Source organism: Leuciscus leuciscus (genome assembly GCF_965113295.1).
Source record: "Leuciscus leuciscus genome assembly, chromosome: 23".
Lineage (NCBI taxonomy): Eukaryota > Metazoa > Chordata > Actinopteri > Cypriniformes > Leuciscidae > Leuciscus > Leuciscus leuciscus.
In genome coordinates this window covers 22,556,213-22,576,624 of record NC_138747.1, presented here as the reverse complement: position 1 = coordinate 22,576,624, position 20,412 = coordinate 22,556,213, and the positions used below count along the sequence as shown (strand labels likewise).

Genomic DNA, 20,412 nt, shown 5'->3' with positions numbered 1-20,412 from the left:
AGTCCGGATATGCAAAATGAACTGATCGCCATTATGAGTAACGTCGTGACTGATGCCATTGTCCAAGAGGTGGGCGATTCGTGGTATACTATTAAAGTGGATGGGACACGGGGACACATCCCATATGTTCATTGCATGAACCATCAGCTGCACCTGTGGTTGTGAACACTTTGACAGCAGAGAAAGCAGTCACCGATTTTTTTGATGTATGTTGCACCCTGTACAGATTCTTTTGGAAGACTACTGTTTCGGCGCAGTACAAAGGTGAGCGATTAAAGCGACTTCTTGAGCAGAGATGGACAGGACATTTATCAACAGTATCTGCGATCATTAAGTCTTACAAGGAGATCATTTCTTTGCTTTCGGAGATCGACGCAGAGCGCACATATGGTGCTGAGGTGAGGATGGAGGCCATTGGGCTTTTGAGGGAAATTTCTCAGCCTGCGTTTATGTTCATCGCACACTTTGTAAAGACAGTGTTGATGTTGCTGGATGGCCCTAACAAGCTTTTGCAAAGTGAGGACATGGACCTGTTGACTGGGTTGGAACTGGTCGCGAGTGCCACTAAGTGTGAGTGAACTCCGCTGTGAGGCCAAGTTCACAGAGCTGTGGGATGCGGTCACCGATTTGGATGTTACTTCCGCACCTTCAAAACGGCAGCGCACAGTAAATAAGAATTTACACCAGTATTTCGTTGAAGAAACAACAGGACAAAAGGACAATGACAAACCAGAGCTACGAAGGCTTTATTACAGTGCACTTGACATACTTTTTTGTATGACATCGCTGATTGCTTTGAACCCAGAGAGCGATACATTTTTGAATCCGAAGTTACTTCAGCACATCATGTCATTAACAAAGTCAACCATCGTTGAGACAGAATGTATTGTTGCTAAACAGTTTATTTCTACACAAATAAACAAAGAAGGAAACGCGAAATTGACAACACAATTCAATGCTCCTTTCAAAGTACCACAAAACATTAGAAGCAATGCCAAGTGTACTGACAGCTTTGAAGATCGGATTGACGCTTGGTGCTTCAACCGCAATGTGTGAAAATTCATTTTCAGTTTTGAGGAATGTATTCACCGACCACAGACGTTCTATGCGCCACACACGCTTATTCAGCTGGCATTTGAGAAGGATCTCACACGCAAGTGTCAACATGAATGGAAAGATAAAGTTCTTCGGAGATTTCACTCGGAGACCCGCCGCCTTCAACAATTTAATCAATTGTGAATACACTGCTTGCCTGCTACATTGCTAAATTTTTATTGCAGTATGGTATGCATTGCTTTTATTATTGTTGTGTTGTTGGTGGAAACCAGGAGCTTTTGTGACTCATGTTTATGAAGTGTAGAGTCATAAATCAAATTGGTTTTGGTGTAGTTTTAGGTTGGACTTGTAATGATATACGTTACGTTGATTGTGCCTGTTACTCAAGAAAGCCACTAGATGGCACTGTGTTGTGTATGTGACGAACAATGCAGATTAACAAAAAATATAGGCTACTAGCTAAATGTGGAAATGTTAAGAGAAAATAAAAAGAGACGTTGAGATCCTACGGTGAAGTATTTTATTTGAATAATTGAACAAAACAAGAATATTGTGGTCTATTTTAGTTATAGCCTAATATGGGTTGTTGTTTTGGTCTGTCTCAGATCAATAAAAAAAAGTGTGCCCCCCTATGAAAATTAAATGTATACATTTAATCCATCAAGCCATCAATGTATACTTACGATGGGGAATTGTTTAATTTGGACGATGGGGAATTGTTTTAATTTGGACTCTGTGCATGCACTTTGAGATAATGACCATAGACCTGCATTATATGACTGACAGACAAGAACGGTTTGACCTAAAAATATCAAAATTGAAACTACTGCGGAAAAAAAGACACCTACATCTTGGATGCCCTTGAGGTAAGCTAAAACATACCAAAATTTAATTTCAAAGTGAACTATCCCTTTAAGTCTATTTATTACCAAGGCATTTGTCAGTAACACAGTCAAAATGGGGGAACATGTGAATAATTGAGTTGCAGGTTGATTTAAGGTGTGCCCCTACATTTTCTGTCTGTGCTGCTAAATATTTTCAGTTTGGGGCTACAGTGCTCCTAGTAAAAACAGTTAGTCTGGAGCCCTGATAATATTGTTGAATATTAAGTGTCCCCAACTAAACAAAACAAAGGTGAATGAACAGTGTATGATTATGATTCAGGCAGCATTACAGGTCAGAAATCAGATTGGATCGGAACATTCAGAATATTTATCCATCTGGTTGAAGAGTCATCACATTGGTATGAAGAAGGGTTTGTTAATAATAGTAACTAGTTAATAATTAGTTTTTTTCTGAATTAAGTTGTAGGAAATTACTAGTCATCCAATTTTCTATATCAACTATGCATTCCGTTAATTTTACGAATTGGTAGGTTTCGTCGGGGTGTGAAGAAATATAGAGCTGAGTATCAGCAGCATAAAAGTGAAAACTAATGCCATGCTTCCTAATGATATCTCCCAAGGGTAGCATGTACATGTTCAATTAGCTTCAGTCGAGGGCCGCATTATCAAATCGAAAAGTTGAGGTGGGCCGGTGGGTTGGTTTGGGGGTTTAGCTTATTTATTGAAACATAACAGTTTCAATAAATAAGTTAAAGTAACCTTAAAAAAGTATGGTATTTACTTGGAAATGTGGTACCCAACAGTATGCAGATATATAAAACCATAATAAATAAAAACTTGATAATCTACAGCTGTGTACAACTATTTTCCTTGGAACAAATAAATTAATAATACAAACTCGTAGCTGTTGGTGAGAAATAATTATTTATTTATAATTGTTATGCTTAAATGAAAATATTCTGACAGTGAGACTTGATAACCACAGGCTACTCACTCCCACTGTATAAAAAAAATGCCTAAACACAAGTTAAAAACTATGCACCTTTACAAAGAAACTGACAATTTAATAACAAACATAATTATATATTTCTCTACCCACCTAATAAATCTAATGCAATATAAATCACTATTATTTACTATACTGTTAATATTATAGTAAATATTATATATATTTACTATTTATTTATTACTACATAGTATTCAATATAAATATTGCACATTTCTGCCCAACCCATGGTAAATTACTACAGTACATTCATGGTAAATGTTTGTAAGGGTTATAAGGGGATTTAAATTCGGTCCGAATTAGGGGTGGGCGATATGGCAAAAATATCATATCACGATTTTTTTCAGGAAAATCACGATTCACGATTTTATCACGATTCTTTTTTATGTTGGTTTTACTATTTTGTGACTGAGCATTACAGCCAAACTAATGTCCATATTTTAAAAACAAAGCCTTAGGTAACAATATATATATATAAAAAAAATGGCAGACAGGGGCGAAGATAAAAATATTTGTCATTATTTTCTTTGTTATTAAATATTAAGATCAAAGATACACATTACACATACACAACTTAATATACAAATTAAATAAACAGTGCTTTATGTTTTCAGCTACAGCATGTGTATTTAACAGTAGCATTGAAGAAAGTAATTAAATGAACAAATATGAAAATAAAACAAAACAGACTTCACTGTATAAATTATACATTGATACTTATTAAAGCTATATTAAAGTTATCAGTTAAGAGCAGTGAGTGATTATCTCTTTGCATTTTGTTGTTTTATTATCGTTTTAGTTCTCCTAAAATTTAAAATTGTCATAATTTACTCTCGCAAGTTGTTTTAAACTCGAATAAGTTTCTTTCTTCTGTTGAAAATAAAAGTTATTTGGAAGAATGTTGGTATCCAAACAGAGTTGATGTACCCCAGTGACTTCCATAGTATATTTTTTCTCCTATGGAAGTCAATGGGGACCAGCTACTGTTTGGATAGCCACATTCTTCAAAATACTAATATTAGAAAAATATTAGAAAATATTAGAAGGAAATTAATACAGGTTTGGAACAGCATTTAAGAGCGTAGATGATGAGTTTTTTTTTTTTGGGGGGGGGTGAACTATCCCTTTAAGGACCAGCGGCAGTGTGTTTATTACTACTGTCTCTTTAAGAGCTGCGCGCGCCGCGTCTATTATACACGCATTTGACAAGCAGATTTTCTCACAATTTTGTGAGACATGCCCCCATGGAAGAAAATTTAGGCTATAAAGGCTATCATGATCATTTTGCCAACAATGAACCATGGATTTGTTTAGTTTATAATACGTTTTATTTTTTACTTAAACAAATACAACATATAGCCTAACATTCAAAACTCATCGGCTTAGACTGCATTTGAAGAAAAATAAACACAACAGTTTTCTGTAGCCTTGTGCGAACTTATTCAATAGAATTAGACTTCTAGAATGTTCTTTCCAGTGCAAAAAATTATATTTTTAATTTAATTAGACAACATTTTAAGGAAGTGTAGTGCAAATATATTTATATAATTATACTTCCATTATAGTTAACTTTCTTTCCAGTGCAAAACAATAATACATTAAAAACAGCTAATAAAGGAAATCTAAAATATTGCACTCAAATACTGCATTCAAGCAATACAACACCTGTATGTATGCACATGGAAAATCTCACAGAAATAAATAAACCTCCAGACTAAGCACATTGTGCAGCTATTTTTTCCATGTGTACTTTTTTTATTTCTTTACAATGTCAGGCTAAACCTGTACTATCTCTTCACTATATTTGAGTTTAAAAAATCCACATGATTAACGTTACATAGCCTACCATATCAGCCTCTGGAGACGTCTGACGGACAAGGAACCTTGACATTGCTCCCTCTGTGCCCGGACAATCGGCCTTGTATTCATTGTCCCTCAAGCATTCCAGCCACGGGCAGTCATTTTCCCATTCAATTCTATATGTTTGTGCTCTTTTCTTTTTCGCCGGCTGCTTATGAGGCGCCGGACTGGACAAAAGAGAAGCGAACTGCGCGAGCGAGCGACAATGCTCGAGAGAGACCGAAAGTGCGCGAGAGAGACCGAGTGTGTCTGCGCGCGCGAGCGAAAGTGCGCGAGAGAGACCGAGTAGTGTCTGCGCGCGAGAGAGACCGAGTAGTGTCTGCGCGCGAGAGAGACCGAGTGTGTCCGAGCATTAGTTTAGTAGGCTAATTGGTACAAAGTAATATATAATTATTATATAAGAGGCATGGACGTTAGATTAATGGACAGCAATAATCAGTAGGCTGCCTACTACACACGTCTTGCTTTGAACTATTTAATAAATATAAATTATTCGAGCAAAAACTTTCATATACGATTTAATAAGATTGAATTCAGGCAGTAATAGTAAGATTTCATAACCTATATAGTTAATGAACACTGTACCACAACCAGGTTTTACGTTTCTTAAGCGTCAAATAACAATGACTGGATGTTATTCACCGAGATCGAGATCAGTACCACGAGAGCTGTGGAGAGGATAATGGCATCTAGATGGTATATCTGCAAAGACTCCCTTTGATAAGAATGCAGCAAAACATCTAATTGGTCTGATATGTAGCTACAGGAAATAAAGTGTTTTTTTCTTTCTTTTTCTGAGATGTTATCATCTTTAACAAAATGTTTGACATTATTTGACAAGCATACACACATGCACACAAAATACACCAGTGTACATAAACACTATGATTATGATCAGTTAAGTTTGAATTGTATTTTTTAATAAAATATTCGTTAAACTTTCTATTTAGCGTAATTAAATACATTTGCTTTATCAGACATGGGCAGTATTTCAATTAAATGTATTTTAAATACGTATTTAATTACTTTAGTGTATTTTGTAATTTGTATTTTGCAGTTGTGGAAAAAATAAAATGTAGTTTGTAACAAAATATTTTGAGGGAGTGTATTTAGAGTATTTAAAATACTTTCGCTCGCGCGCGCAGACACACTCGGTCTCTCTCGCGCACTTTCGGTCTCTCTCGAGCATTGTCGCTCGCTCGCGCAGTTCGCTTCTCTTTTGTCCAGTCCGGCGCCTCATAGCTGCTCGGAGGCGCTCGGAGGTAGTCATTTTTACATTTCCCGCTGTTGTCACTTGTCGTCATCGTTGCTACGATACGTGACTCACAATGACTGAAACGACCAATTAAAAGGGCATTCTCTGATGATGTTCCAAGATGTTAAATTAGAAATTAGTATCTACCGCACCGTCGGTTTTTTTCTTATCATAGCCTACTAATGTCTTCGTTCATAGTCTGACATATATTAGAAGCTACAGTATGTGTCTGTCATGGATTTTCACTGAATTGATTCTCAAAAATACGGAACAAAGTGCGTTCCGTATCAGTATTATACGGAACGGTTGGCAACCCTAGCTTCACATGTAAGCGCTGAGAAACGCACGTTAGCACGCAAATTAAATGTTTAACCGACAAGGCATTAAATCACATGCAAATTTTGTGAACTGCAGTGTCCAGTTCCGCTGCTTTAACATTTTTTTTTGTTACTTCTTTTTTATTTTGAATGTTCTTCAGATCCCCATTTACAACAATTACTTCCACACAGAAACAATACCCTTTACAGGGGGTCATAACATTCACACATCCTTACGTGTATGATCAATTCCAAAGAAAAATATGTCCAAAGTTACAAGGATATGAAGAAATAAAAAATAATTAACAACGTTTAAAGTAAACAATTTGAACAGAACAAACATCAACTTAAAACAAAACATGGGTTGCATACAAGTTCCCCTGGCAAATATAACCAGTTATTTCTACTGATCCTCCATCACTGTCATTAATGGTGCCCATCTTTCAATAAAAAGTTCCCTCTGTAATCTCAACGAATATGTAATTTTTTCCATAGTGTAAATATTTCTCAAAATTGTTAGCCATTCAGCTTGGTTTGGTGACTAGTTTTTAAGCCACTTTATTGTAATTGCTTTCTTTGCTGCTATCAGTAATATCTGTAATAAATACATCTTTTTCCTACTGCATATCACAGCTGGTTTAATCCCTAGAATTGCTATCAGAGGGTCTCTTATCAGCTCAACATTCAATACTTTATTAATATATGTAAAAATGGATTTCCAAAAGTTATCCAACAAAGGGCATTGCCCAAAAATATGTGAGTGAGTAGCCATTGTCTCTCCACACCCCCTCCAACACTGACTTGATTGATCCGGATTCATTTTAGCCACAACTTGTGGTGTTCTGAAAAATCTGTTATTAATTTTCCATTGAAATTCCTTCCACAAATTGGCGTTCGTGACTTTATGAGCCTGAGTACATATCTCCAACCAAACTTCTTCACTTATTTCGAGCCGTAGCTCCCTAGTCCACTTGTCTTTCACATAGAATGAATTATCTCTTGTCATTGAAACAATGATTTTATAAACATTGGTTATTGGTTTCCTCATATGTTCTCCACCCTGAATTTTTAATAAATACTGTTCTAATAGGGAGGGCTCTATGCAGTTTGGGTGTTTCAGTATAAAACTCCTTAATTGTAGGTATCTGAAAAAATCTGTTCTTGGTAGTTTAAATTCTGTTCTCAGTTGTTCAAATGATTTGAAGTTGTTATTACTAAATAATTGGTGTACATAATGAAGGTTCAAAAGTTTCCAGTTTTTAAATCCTGTATCCAGTCTCAATGGAAGAAAATCTCTAGTATAAGTAATTGAACTCAAAACAGAGAAATCACCTGTTAGCTTAAATATTTGTTGTATTTCCTTCCAGGCTACATATGTTGTGTTCGACCATTCTCCCAAAAGTTCTCTGGTGGATTTAACCCTATTAAAGGGGATCACTGACAAGGGCATATCAGGACTGTAACTTTTTTCTATATTGAGCCATCTTGTACTTGTGTCATCTGATAACCACACTATCATTGCACGTAATTGTGACGCTAACCAATAATGCTTCAAGTTGGGTACGCCTAGACCCCCTTTAGTTTTTGTCAGTTGTAAGACTTTATATCTAACTCTGGGTCTCCTACCCTGCCATATAAATCTTGAGGTGAGACAATCTAACAGACTAAAAGTAGATTTAGGCGGAGAAATTGTTAGAGTTTGAAAAAGAAAGAGGAGCCTTGGGAGAACATTCATCCTAACAGCTTCCACCCTGCCTATTAAAGTAAGGGGAAGTGTATTCCAGCGGTTCAAATCTTGTTTAATTTTATCTATTAATTTAATATAGTTATTTTGATATAAACTAAGATCAGGGGGTATATTTATTCCCAAATATCTAATTCCCTCCCTGGGCCATCTAAATGAGAAAGCAGATTTCATCTGTGGGGAAATTAAATTGTTCATGGGGAGTGCTTCTGTCTTAGTCACATTTATTTTGTAACCTGAGTAAAATCCAAAGGTCTCAATACATTTCATTAAATTAGGGACAGACTTTGTGGGATCTGAGATATACACAATTACATCGTCTGCGTATAGCGACAACCTGTGTTCCTCTCCACTCACTTCAATACCACTAATATCTGTGCTATCTCGTATTAGCTGTGCAAGGGGTTCTATACTAAGGGCAAAAAGAAGAGGTGAAAGAGGGTCCCCCTGTCTGCAACCCCTCCCCAACAGAAATTTTTGTGAGAAACACCCATTTACTTTTACTGACGCTTTTGGAGATGAACATAACAATTGGACCCATTTAACAAAGCCAGGACCTAGACCGTATTTCCTCAAAACACTAAAAAGGAAAGGCCAGGAGACACGGTCGAACGCTTTTTCCGCGTCCAAAGCCAGTGCCATACATGGCACTGGTTTAGACTTGGCATAAGACATAACATTCAGTAGCCGACGAATATTATCAGACAGCTGGCGACCAGTAATAAAGCCTGTCTGGTCTGGGTGTACTAGAGTTGTAATAACTGTTTTAAGTCTTTTTGTCAGTATGGAGGTCAATATTTTGCAGTCCGAATTTTGAAGCGCTATGGGTCTATATGAACTGCACTCTGTAGGGTCCTTTCCCTCCTTATGAATAACCGAAATTATTGTCTCTTTCCAATTTGGTGGGAATTCCCCCTTTTCAAATGCATAAGCATAAGCTTTCTCTAAAATAGGGCTTATGTCGTCTACAAAGGCTTTATAAAATTCGTTACAGTATCCATCCGAGCCCGGACTTTTGCCGTTTTTTAACCCTTTAATTGTTTCCACAATTTCTTCTCTTGTAATAGGTCGATCTATGGCTTGTGAATCTTCTTCTGATAGCTTTGGCAGGTTTATGCTTTCTAAGTAGGCATCAATTTTTCCAAATTCTGTACATGTGTCCATATTTGAGTACAGTTTCTTATAGAAAGTGGCAAAAGCTCCCGATATCTCATCTGGCTTATACAGAAAGGGCTTATCCGGGTCGTTATTTTTAATTTTCTGTACAACTGTTAGGCTCATCTGTTTTTTGAGTTGGAATGCTAATAATTTACTTGCTCTACTCCCGTGCTCATAATAGCGCTGTTTTAGGAATCTTAAATTTCTCTCAGTATTATCTGTGAGCAAGTCTCCCAAGGCCCTCCTGGCTTCATTTAGCTGAGTTAGATCGCTTGTAGATAATTTACTTTTATGTCTCTGTTCTAACTGTTTAATTTGTTCTTCAAGTTCTTTACGTTTGGCTTCTCTAAGTCTCGCCTTAGCTGATGCAAATTAAATTATCCTTCCCCTCAAAACTGCCTTGGCCGCCTCCCACAAGATCCCTGGTGACGTCTCACTCGTGTCATTAAAGTGAAGGTATTGGTCCAATTCCGCCTTTATATGATCTTTAAATGCGTTATCGTTTAGAAGTGAGACATTAGGCGCCATAAGCTTGGATTATAACACCTACCCAGATCCCAAATCAAACTAACTGGGGCATGGTCACTTAAGGTTATGTTATGTATTTTACAATCTAGGACTCTGTAAGATTCATTTTTAGCGACAAAGAAATAATCAATCCTGGAATATGAGGAGTGTGGGTTTGAATAGAACGTGTAATCCCGATCTCTTGGGTGTATATGTCTCCATGCATCGATCAGGCCCAGGTCCTCCATCATTTGCTTTAGAATCCTACTGGTCCCTGAAGGCATGGCAAATGATGGTGGATTTTTATCCATCCTATTTGACAAAATGCAATTAAAATCACCTCCAATCAAAATGATTCCTTTAGCTTTTTCTATAATCATTTCACTAATTTTCTTAAAAAAATGAGGATTGCTTTCATTTGGAGCATAGATATTCAGCATAGAGACATTCACACCACAAATGGACCCATTCACCAAAATAAATCTCCCTTCTTTATCCGTAATTTCTGAATGTAAACAAAACTGCAACGAACTGTGCAACAATATTGCCACTCCACGCCTTCTGCCTGAACCATGAGATGAAAAATACACTTGGCTGGCCCATGACCTTTTAAGTTTCATATGTTTAGAATCTGATAGGTGGCTTTCCTGTATAAAAGCTATGGTACATTTAAGATGTTTAAGCTCATTGAGAATTTTTTTCCTTTTTATGGGGTTATGTAAGCCCTTAACATTATAGCTAATTACTCTTATGCTATCCATTAACGCTTACGTATGCGGACCATTTATCACACATTGCAGTTCTTTATGATCTTGAGGCTCATTGTTATACATATCCCATGTTGTAAAATAAAATATTAACACGAACACTGTAACTATATACATGACAACATTCTGCATCCAGACTTCCAATTTGTTCACCCATAAACATATGAGTCTTCCTTGCAGTAACATTAACAAAACAATATAAAGCACCTGAGTCAACCGTGAAAAAAAGAGTCTTGCAAGGAAGTAAAGGATTATCCAGAGCCTCCATAAAGGAGTCTGGGCCTTGACTGCAAGATCATTATTGCAGTCCCGCAGTAGATCTGTGTCCACTCCAACCATCACAGATGTCCTGCGTTTATGTCTCCCACTCTTATCGGCAGAATTTTTAAATACAAAATAAATCGAAAAAAATAAATAAAAAATAATAATAAAATAAAAAATAAAAAAAGATCCTTTTTCCGCCACTAAAGAGAACCTTTAGTATCATTGCCTTTATACCCATAAAGTCATCCAACAAGATAGAAACCATGGTTGCTAGATTTCTTTTTTTTTTTTTTTTTTCTTCCCTGCTGTTCTGTTATTTCACAATTCACAATGTACTTCCCAGATATCGTCTGGGGTGTAATTGTAGAAATATTAGCTTATAGAGTTCTTAAGCAGATATGAAAATCAATGAAAAATGCCTATGAAAACAGCAAGTAGAAGTAAAAAAATAAAAAAAATAAAAATAATAGAGTAAATAAAATAAAAAGGACTCTCATTAACCAAGCAAGAACTTAGTAGCTTACCTCCCTAATAAAGTCGCGCAACAAGTTATTATTACCCCGTCTCCGAGAAAGAGCAGGGAGGGAAGCGAGCAGCAAAAATAAATAAATAAAATAAAAGGTCATGAAAGAGATGACACCGTAGCTTCATCATGCTTCCCCTCCCAGAGCAGCAATGAACTGATAGACTGCAGCAGGCGTGTTGAAAGTGTGTGTGCGTCCTCCGTGGGTCACAAGCAACTTGGCTGGAAAAAGCATCCTGTGTTTGTCAACTCCCTTCTCCCTCAGCTTCTGCCGTACTTCATAGAAGTCTCGCTGTTGTTTATATACTTCAGCCGATAGATCCGGGTGGAACCTGATGCTGTTATTCTTGTAGATCAACTGGCCTTTTGCTCTTGATGCTCTCCATACTCGCTCCTTGTCTCGATAGTTTAGAAACTTCACAATGAAGGTTCGCGGGGAGGAGGCGGGGGCGCGCGTCGATCCGGTAATGCGGTGAGCTCTCTCCAATATCACCGGCGGCTGCACACTTAGATTTTCGGTAAACCATTTTTCCATAAAGGCGCAAGAATCCGTCCCCTCCTCTTTCTCTGGTATGCCCACAATTCTCATATTATTGCGACGGCTTCTGTTTTCCAGATCATCTGCCTTCGTTTCCAAAAACTTCACCTTTACTTCCAACGCACTGACTTTTGTTTGCAGGCCGCTAATTGAATCCTCCGCCGAGGAAACCCGTTCTTCAGCCTGTGTGATGCGCCCGTTGCACTCGAGTATGTTCGCCTGAACATCCTTAATAGCCGTTAACACACCACTAATTTCTGCATGAAAGTCATGTTTGAGGGATTTAATGGCTTGCATAATATCAGCGCTGGTTACGTCGTTGCTGTCGTTCACCTGCGCGCTGTCCGTGTCCACCGACATGGCGTCTCCTTCACAGTGTTCGGGTTCTGAGACACTGTCCTCGCCAGCTTGAAAGTCCAGAGAGTTGAGCGTTTTCTTATGCTTGTTCTTTGATACTCCTCTGGGCATGTTTATAATGACATTAGGTTGACTTTAAGTAATTTTAGAATAGGAGTTGGGCGGTTTTGCAGCAATAATCTGAAGTTCAGCGACGGAGCGGGGAGAAGTGCTGCCGTTCAGCTCGACGCCATAACCGGAAGTCTGCTTTAACATTTTATGTGAATATGTCGCGTTGTTCAGTATGTTGGGACCATGGGTTGGGACAGAGGCGCCAGAACAGATAATGCACGATTCTACGATATTTCTTCCAAAGCAGATCGTGGAGACATTTTAATCGTCCACGATCAAAAATTGTCATATCGCACACCCCTAGTCCGAATGAATCCGAATAGTTTTAGACCGTTACTGACCGGCCACTTTGACGCTCTCGCCGGCGGCGGTGTGAACGCACAGTTATGCAAGCGCGTTTAGAAAGAATTGAACCAAAAGAATGATTCATTCACGAATGATTGGTATCGCTGGTTCAGTCGATATAAATTCGGGACACATATAATAACAGCTGAAATATTCGCACGTAATACGTTTCTCAGGTCAATCGGAGCGGGTATCAAACTAAATTAGCCACACCGACCAGAAAAAGACGAGGAAGGAGGTTGGTGCCGTCGGGCCGGATGGAGATGATTGGCGGGCCGCATTTGGCCCGCGGGCCGCCAATTGAATAGCCCGGATGTACAGGATGAAAAGCAACAGTCCTAGTACTGAGCCTTGTGGTACTCCATACTGAACGTGATCGATATGATACCTCTTCATTTACTACTAAAATCTGATAACGGTCAGATAAGTATGATTTAAACCATGCTAATGCAATTCCACTAATGCCAACGTAATTTTTGAGTCTATTCAAAAGAATGGTGTGGTCGATTGTATCAAATGCAGCACTAAGATCCAGTAACACTAATAGAGAGATACAACCATGATAGGATGATAAGAGGAAATCATTTGTAACTCTAATGAGAACAGTCTTAGTACTATGATAGGGTCTAAATCCTGACTGGAAATCCTTGCAAATACCATTTCTTTCTAAAAAGGAACATAGTTGTGAGGATACTTTTCTAGTATTTTTGACAGAAAGGGTAGATTTAAGATCAGCCTTTAATCGACTAATTCTATATAATCAAGTTGCGTTTTTTTTAATAAGAGGTTTAATTATAGCCATATTAAAAGTTTTCAGTACATATCCTAATGAAAAAAATGAATTAATGATTTTAAGAAGAGGATCTATGACCTCTGGAAGCATCTCTTTCAGTAGCTTAGTTGTATAGGCTCTAACATGCATGTTGTTGATTTAGATGATTTAATGAATTTAGATAATTCTTTCTCTCCTATAGCAACAAATGAATGGAATTTTTCCTCAGGGAGGAAATCTTTAAGCACAAAGGAGTGTGATGGATTTTTTAATTAATCATAACTAACATTTATTTTTCTTGCAGGAACAACATTCATATGCTTTTGAATCTTAAATGTTTCCAAACCTTTTGGTCTAAAACTTGTGACTTTGAGTGTATAAATAACAAATAGGGGAAATTAAACTAGACAGATGTCTAGGTTTGAAAACTTGTGATTAACAATGAAGTAATCAATTGAGTGTATAAATAACAAATAGGGGAAATGAAACTAGACAGATGTCTAGGTTTGAAAACTTGTGATTAACAATGAAGTAATCAAGAAAACAGAGTTTGCTTCTACCTAGTAACAGAAGGGTTTGCCTATGAAGAACCAGTCAAATTATAGGGTAATTATGTAATGTATCATGTCATTTTTGCCATGCTCCTATTCTATAAAAACGGTTGTATTCCTTTTGCGGATGGAATTCTCTCTGAAATTTGTCTGAGATCCTCCGGCCATGATTAAAGGGATACTTCAGGATTTAGCATTAAGCTTTGTATTAGTAGAAAACCTGTAGTATTTTCGAATTACCGTGCTTTCCACCCTCATATCCCCCTGAGACGAGAGATTTATGTATTTTTTGGCTGGAAAAATCCTCCGATGACGCAAAAATCGTCATTTTGCGTCATCGGAGGATTTTTTGGCCAGAGGCTAAAGACTACAGCCAGTAGTAGGGGCTGTCCCGCAGGTTTTCAACCCGCCCATAGAGGGTGGGATCTCACTCACAGAATGTACACAAAGGCTGTTTCTCAATATGCGTTCTTCCGTGATCTTGGACACATCCGGGCGATATCAAGGACACATCCGGGCACTTCATGCGTCCTCTGTACTTGCGTTCTTGAGTATTGGAATTGAACTTCGACGGTTGATGATGACGTAGTACGAGAACACGTACCACACGTACCGGTTGCATCATCAACCGTCGAAGTTCAATTCCAATACTCAAGAACGCAAGTACAGAGGACGCATGATGTGCCCGGATGTGTCCTTGATATCGAGGATGCATCAAATGCAGACTTGAGAGAATCGAACCGCTAAAAATCCCAGAAGACGTTGCGGGCAGTCGACGTACGGAAGGCTGTAAGCTTTAAACTTCTCGTTCTCACTTAAGAGATTCCCGCTGCAAGCTCGAAATACGTGACAGCTCGTGAAAGTTTACATTTGGCGGTCTCTTTTGCTTCATTTTAATAAAGTGATAAAGACCTTAAGAAAGCGGCAGTATTTTTATTGGCATATTAAAAAGAATCTTAACATTGACAAAACATAGGTAACACATAGGCTACTCATAAATACATATGGCAAAATAAAAAAGATATAAACTATGAAAACAATGTCTATAATAATATGAAAGAAATGTTTAAAAGGTTGTGACATATGTTTGTGATGTTGTGTTGTATTTGCCGAGATGGTCAGTTAAGCAGCATCGCAGCACATCTCAATTCTCATAAAGATGCGTTCTGTGTTCTCGCGTCCTTCTGAGTTTGTTCTTTCAAGGTCGCCTGGCAAGACCAGTCTCAAAGAGAACGCAAGTCTGTTCTTTGCGTTCTTGGAATTGAGAAACAGCCATAGTGTCAGCCATCTTTTTTTGGAAGCTAAGCTAGTAGGTTCTTGTTCTGTGGAGAAAGCTGAGTAGTTGGGGTTCCATCCTCTTTTTCCCGGACATGTCCGGCCATCGAGATCGTCCAAAATGTCCGGGATTCGGCTTTTGCTTTCTGCAGTCGCCATTCATTGTTTACATGCATACCTTTTGTTTCAATCTAACTGAATTCATTCCGATTGGTGAATCTGAATGTAGTGTTTACATGAACGCTAAACAAGTGATTGGTTGATGTGCGTTTTAGCATTACTAAGAAAATTCCCGTTCCTCCGTGAGAGATACGAGACCGGTGCGTCTCACAGGTGCCGCTCATCAGTAATCACGCCACCGGCCTCGTGCTGTTCTCCCACGGCCCTCAGTCTCGTCCTGATCGCCACAGTAAACATAATGAGTGTAGAACGCAAAAGCCGAATCCCGGACATTTTGGGCGATCTCGAAATCCCGGGCAGACTCGTCGTCACGGAGACTCACTAGTAGCCTAGCCTGTGCTCTCTTACTGGTAGGCGTGGCTTGGGAGTGGCCTCCTAGGGCAGCGAAGCAAGTGCATTCTGGGAGTGGTTGTCTTTCATCCACATAAGCCAAAAATTAATTCTGGCTTTTCTCAGTCTAGAAAGTCAAGTCAAGTATATTTGTATAGCGCTTTTCACAATACAGATTGTATCAAAGCAGCTTCACAGTATTAAATTAAAATAATACAACAAGGTTTGTTTCTAGTAGAATTTATTGATTGATAAAATTAAATTAAATATCCCCAAAATATCCCCAGAAAGCTCCAAATTCAAAAATAATTTCACATTTCTTCTACATAAATGACCCATTTTAAATACACATTCATCTTTCCAGAGGTGAAGTATCCCTTTAAAGCATATTTGAAGGCATTGTCTGGAGTCTGTCTAGTTAATGCTGCGCAGCAAGTTAGAGTTAGGGAACTCAGCCGACGTCGATGAGGAGACGCGCTAGAGTATAGAGTTAGAGGACTCGGCCGGCATAGATGAGGAGTATAGAGTATAAATATTATAGGAAACTAACGTCGACTGTAGACGAGACCCAGGTAGACTTAGGTCAGGTGCGAAATAAGAAAAAATCTACCACAGGAGCAACTGTGTCTAAAGAGTGAATAGTTTCTGTTGCAACATCTTCTAAGGTATCTGGGATGCTGAGGAGATTAAACTGATCAGGAAGATTATTTATAAAGCAGTCTTTAGTGGTAGAAGTGATAGTTCTACCATATTTATAACAGGGAGTCGGCTTTGCAGCCTTGGCTAAATGAAGTATACACGAGACTAGATAATGATCTGAGATGTCATCACTCTTCTGCAGAGTCATGCATCAACATTGATTCCATGTGACAATATTATACCTAAAGTATGATAACGACAATGAGTGGGTCCTGACACGTGTTGCCTAACTCCAATAGAGTTTAGTCAAGTCAAGTCAAGTAACCTTCATTTATATAGTGCTTTTAACAATATGAATTGTTTCAAAGCAGCTTTACAGTGATAATAGGAAATTACAGTAACAAAGATTGTTTTGCCTTTACAGCAGCTCTAGGATAAAATTATTGTCCAGCTAAAGTTAGTTTTGATTGATTGATTCACTTCCGTTGCGAAGATCATTAGTTATTAACTTAGGGGCCGCTAACAAGACACAGTTCTAACAGAAAACCCTTAATGCGGAGCCGGAGTGCCGCCCATCCGCACAAAACAGTGCCTGGCGGCTTGAGAACGCAATCCCGGAAATAGGTTCCAAGGTGCAAACGATTATCAGTTATCTCTGCGCAAACCTACGCAACATTTGTGCAAACCTCTGCGCAAACACAGACATGTGCATCATGTATTTAGTCCATAGGTATGCACGTTTGAATATATATGTGCGCTGGCGTGTAGTCCTTCTTTACAAATCAACCCTCAACAAACTACTTGTCTGGCCTTAAAATTTTATAATACAGAATTATTTATTCATGCCCTGGTGGCATGTATACAGTTAGCCAGCACAAATGTCAAACAGGATTTATCATTTACATTCTATAGTTTTACATTAAGCACCAAGACTTCAAAAGAATTATATTTCTTCTAGACTTCTCAGTAATACTGAAGATATTACTATAAATCACAGCAACACCTCCCCCTTTGCCTTTCAGACGAGGCTCATGATTATAACAATAATCTTGGGTTGTGGACTAATTTAAGTAATGTGATCGTCTGGTTTTAGCCAGGTTTCTGTCAAACACAGCACATCTAGGTTATGATCTGTAATCATATCATTAACAAATAAGTGCTTTTTAAGAAGGGGATCGAATATTTAGCAAACCAAGTTTTATCAGTTGTTCATCTGTATTATATCTGTTTTTTATTTGTTGAAAATCAATTACATTTGTACCCTTAATGGGTTTGGTCGTTTTTTTGTATTTACTAATTCGGGGAACAGACACAGTCTCTATGTGATGATATCTAGGTGAAAGAGTCTCTATGTGTTGGGATTTCTTACTTCTGTGATGTGAGACAGCTAGCAGACGGTAGGTTTAGCCAGTCTGTCTAGCCAGTCTGTCTGCTTCCTGACCTGGGCCCCAGTTAGGTCAGGTCAAGGTCAACTCCAAGACTATGTGCCATATTACTATAGAAAAGGGCGGCACCATCCCAGGAGGGATGAATACCACAACACTTTTTAACAGGTCAGGTCTGCCCCAAAAACTTTTCCAATTGTCTGTGAACCCTATATTATTCTGCGGACACCACTGTGGAAAACCGCTGTGCAACAGTGAAAATGGGCCATCCCCATCATAGTGCTTTAATGGAAAATATGTCACTCTTTCCAATGACTGAAAACAATTTAAATCTGTTTATGATGTTTTGTCGAGTTTTATCAGTCTGTTCACTGATGGTCATATTAGATACATTTATTTACTAATAAGTATAACCTGCAATTAAATCCATTAGTTAAAAAAATTGGTACCAAACATAAAGTTACAGAATAATTTATTAAAAACGGGGATCGAAAAAAGTATTTTAATATTGAAAAAAATAAAACAACATTTATTAAAATGACAATGGCTTTTTTCTTGCTTATTTTTAGAAAACCCATGCGTATCATCGGCTGCAAGATGATGTTCCTGTGCCAGTGAAACAGCGTCGTCTGGAGGAACTCATCTCTGTTTTTAGAGAAGAGGCAACTAAAGTCAACATGGCTTTTATTGGCAGTGCACAGCTGGTGTTGGTAGAGGGAGTAAGTATAACATCATACTTCATGATGTTTTGCCTCATTTTCTCCACCTCGTGTAGGGTTGCTTGAGGATTGTTTCAGTGTATGGACAAAAACATTTAAAATGCTTTTAACAAATATAATATTGTGGAAAGTCATACAGTTTTGGAACAACATGAGTATGAGAAACTATGAAAGTATGCTCTGGTATGTCATCGGAGTATTCATACTATACAGCTCTGGAAAAAAATTAGACCACTACAAAATTATAATTTTTTTCAGAATTTGCTATTCATATGAATGTTTTTCCAATATTTATCATGTTCTATTGTATTTATTGTGGTACATTTAACAAACTTGTTATAGAGTTTATAATAGATTGTATGTTAAGGCAGTGGTTCTCAACCTTTTTTGGGCCAGCGCCCCCTATCCCTTATCATTTTAAAATGGACAAATGAGTAGACATTTAAAATTGTTGTGCTATTCTTGTTTTATGTTAAATGTTTGATTATTCGTGTTAAATGTAAAAATGTTTAATAAAATAGAACAATAAATTAATAAATAGTTGGCCTATATTAAAAATAAATAGACATATGAGACTGTTCATTCACGTTTAAAACATAGTTTAATAAAGCCAACCTTTAAAAACATTTTGGCAGTTTTTTTTTTTCTTTATCCATTTGAAAATGTTGTTAAAATATGCTATTATAAACTCATAGGGGCAACAAATGAACTTCCAACTCTCTCCCATGCCACTCAAAATAGATATAAGATGGGCTGTCATTGGACAGTAAAAACGACCGTAGGCTATACGGTCATTAAAGCGGTAATGTTAGCACTTAGGTTTTATTACGCATTTAGGAGAGCATTGCAAGAAGCTGCTTACATTAACCTTACTTTTGAAAAAAGAAATAAAAAATACAATCATGATTTTTCATGAAAAATTATGTTAGAATTGTAGGCCTAAAATACCTTGGTATCAGCTTGTTTTCATCAATGGTATAATTAATACAATTACAATTAATTTGGTTTGTCATTATTCATTTGTGTTCATAATCAGTAAAAAAAATAATATATATAATCTTCTAACAAGAATAAACACATACGAACAATTAAATTATTATTGTATTAATTATTTTTAACGATCTTGAAACTACCCAAGCAGCGTTTCGCTCTCAGATGTGACGGCGGAATTAATACATTACCAAAATGTGATTACAGAATATATTTAAATTATCCATCAAATTGTCATTTTCTCCTTACAGTCTTGCGAGTTAACAATAATGCCTGACCAGTAAATTACTTGGTGAACAAAGAAAACATTTTGGCATTAGGCACTGGCATTAGTTAATGACTAAAAATATAAAAGTTTTACCTTATAAATAGAATTTGGTTTAATTTAATAAAAAAATATGTCGCCGGAGTGAATGGGAACATGATTTATTGAAAATATTTGAAAATATATAAGTGGTTCTTAAGTCAATCCTTTTTTAATGGCTTGTCAACTTTCCATTCCTCCGCTGCGTGATTCTAGTCAGCACTGGATTCTAGCCACCACCAGATTGTTGTCAGCACGAAACACATTTTTGAGCACGTGAATGCTGATTCTTGTCAGCGCTGGATTCTAGTCAGTGCTTGAGCGCTGGTCTATGACTGGAAAAATAATAGAGTCGTTGCAAAAGAAACAATACATAGTTACATGTCTCATTAAACTGTAAAGTCTGTACCTTCTTGAATTATTGACTAAACAATTGGGTTTCCCCATGTGTAAAATGTGTTCTGCTAATAATGACAGATATTAGGAAAAACCTGGCAGATGACAGGAAATTCATATTTTCACTATAAGAACAATTTAAGTAAAATTCTTTAAGTAAAATTCTGTCAAACTGAGAAGGTTTTAAATAATATAAAATACATGCAGTTATGTTATTA

At 37.4% G+C, this 20,412-nt stretch overlaps 1 protein-coding gene and 2 long non-coding RNA genes across 5 annotated transcripts in view; all 3 read left to right on the top strand.

Moving 5' to 3' along the window:
• Window positions 1–20,412, top strand: part of cdk5rap1 (CDK5 regulatory subunit associated protein 1) — a 143,996-nt gene that overhangs the window by 83,771 nt on the left and 39,813 nt on the right. For both annotated transcript variants that reach the window (XM_082156762.1, XM_082156761.1), the window contains exon 11: window positions 18,355–18,504. In XM_082156762.1, coding sequence (XP_082012888.1) covers window positions 18,355–18,504 — 150 coding nt within the window. The remainder of the gene's footprint in view (window positions 1–18,354; window positions 18,505–20,412) is intronic.
• On the top strand, window positions 1,752–14,420 carry LOC309488546. Of its 2 annotated transcripts, none has more exons than XR_014202166.1 (3): window positions 1,752–2,535; window positions 12,975–13,788; window positions 13,873–14,420. It is a non-coding gene; the product is annotated as an uncharacterized lncRNA (long non-coding RNA). The 2 variants fall into 2 exon arrangements; XR_014202167.1 differs by having other exon boundaries at window positions 12,975–13,844; window positions 13,930–14,420.
• On the top strand, window positions 4,939–5,243 carry LOC309488576. Its single transcript, XR_014202199.1, has 2 exons — window positions 4,939–5,012; window positions 5,054–5,243. It is a non-coding gene; the product is annotated as an uncharacterized lncRNA (long non-coding RNA).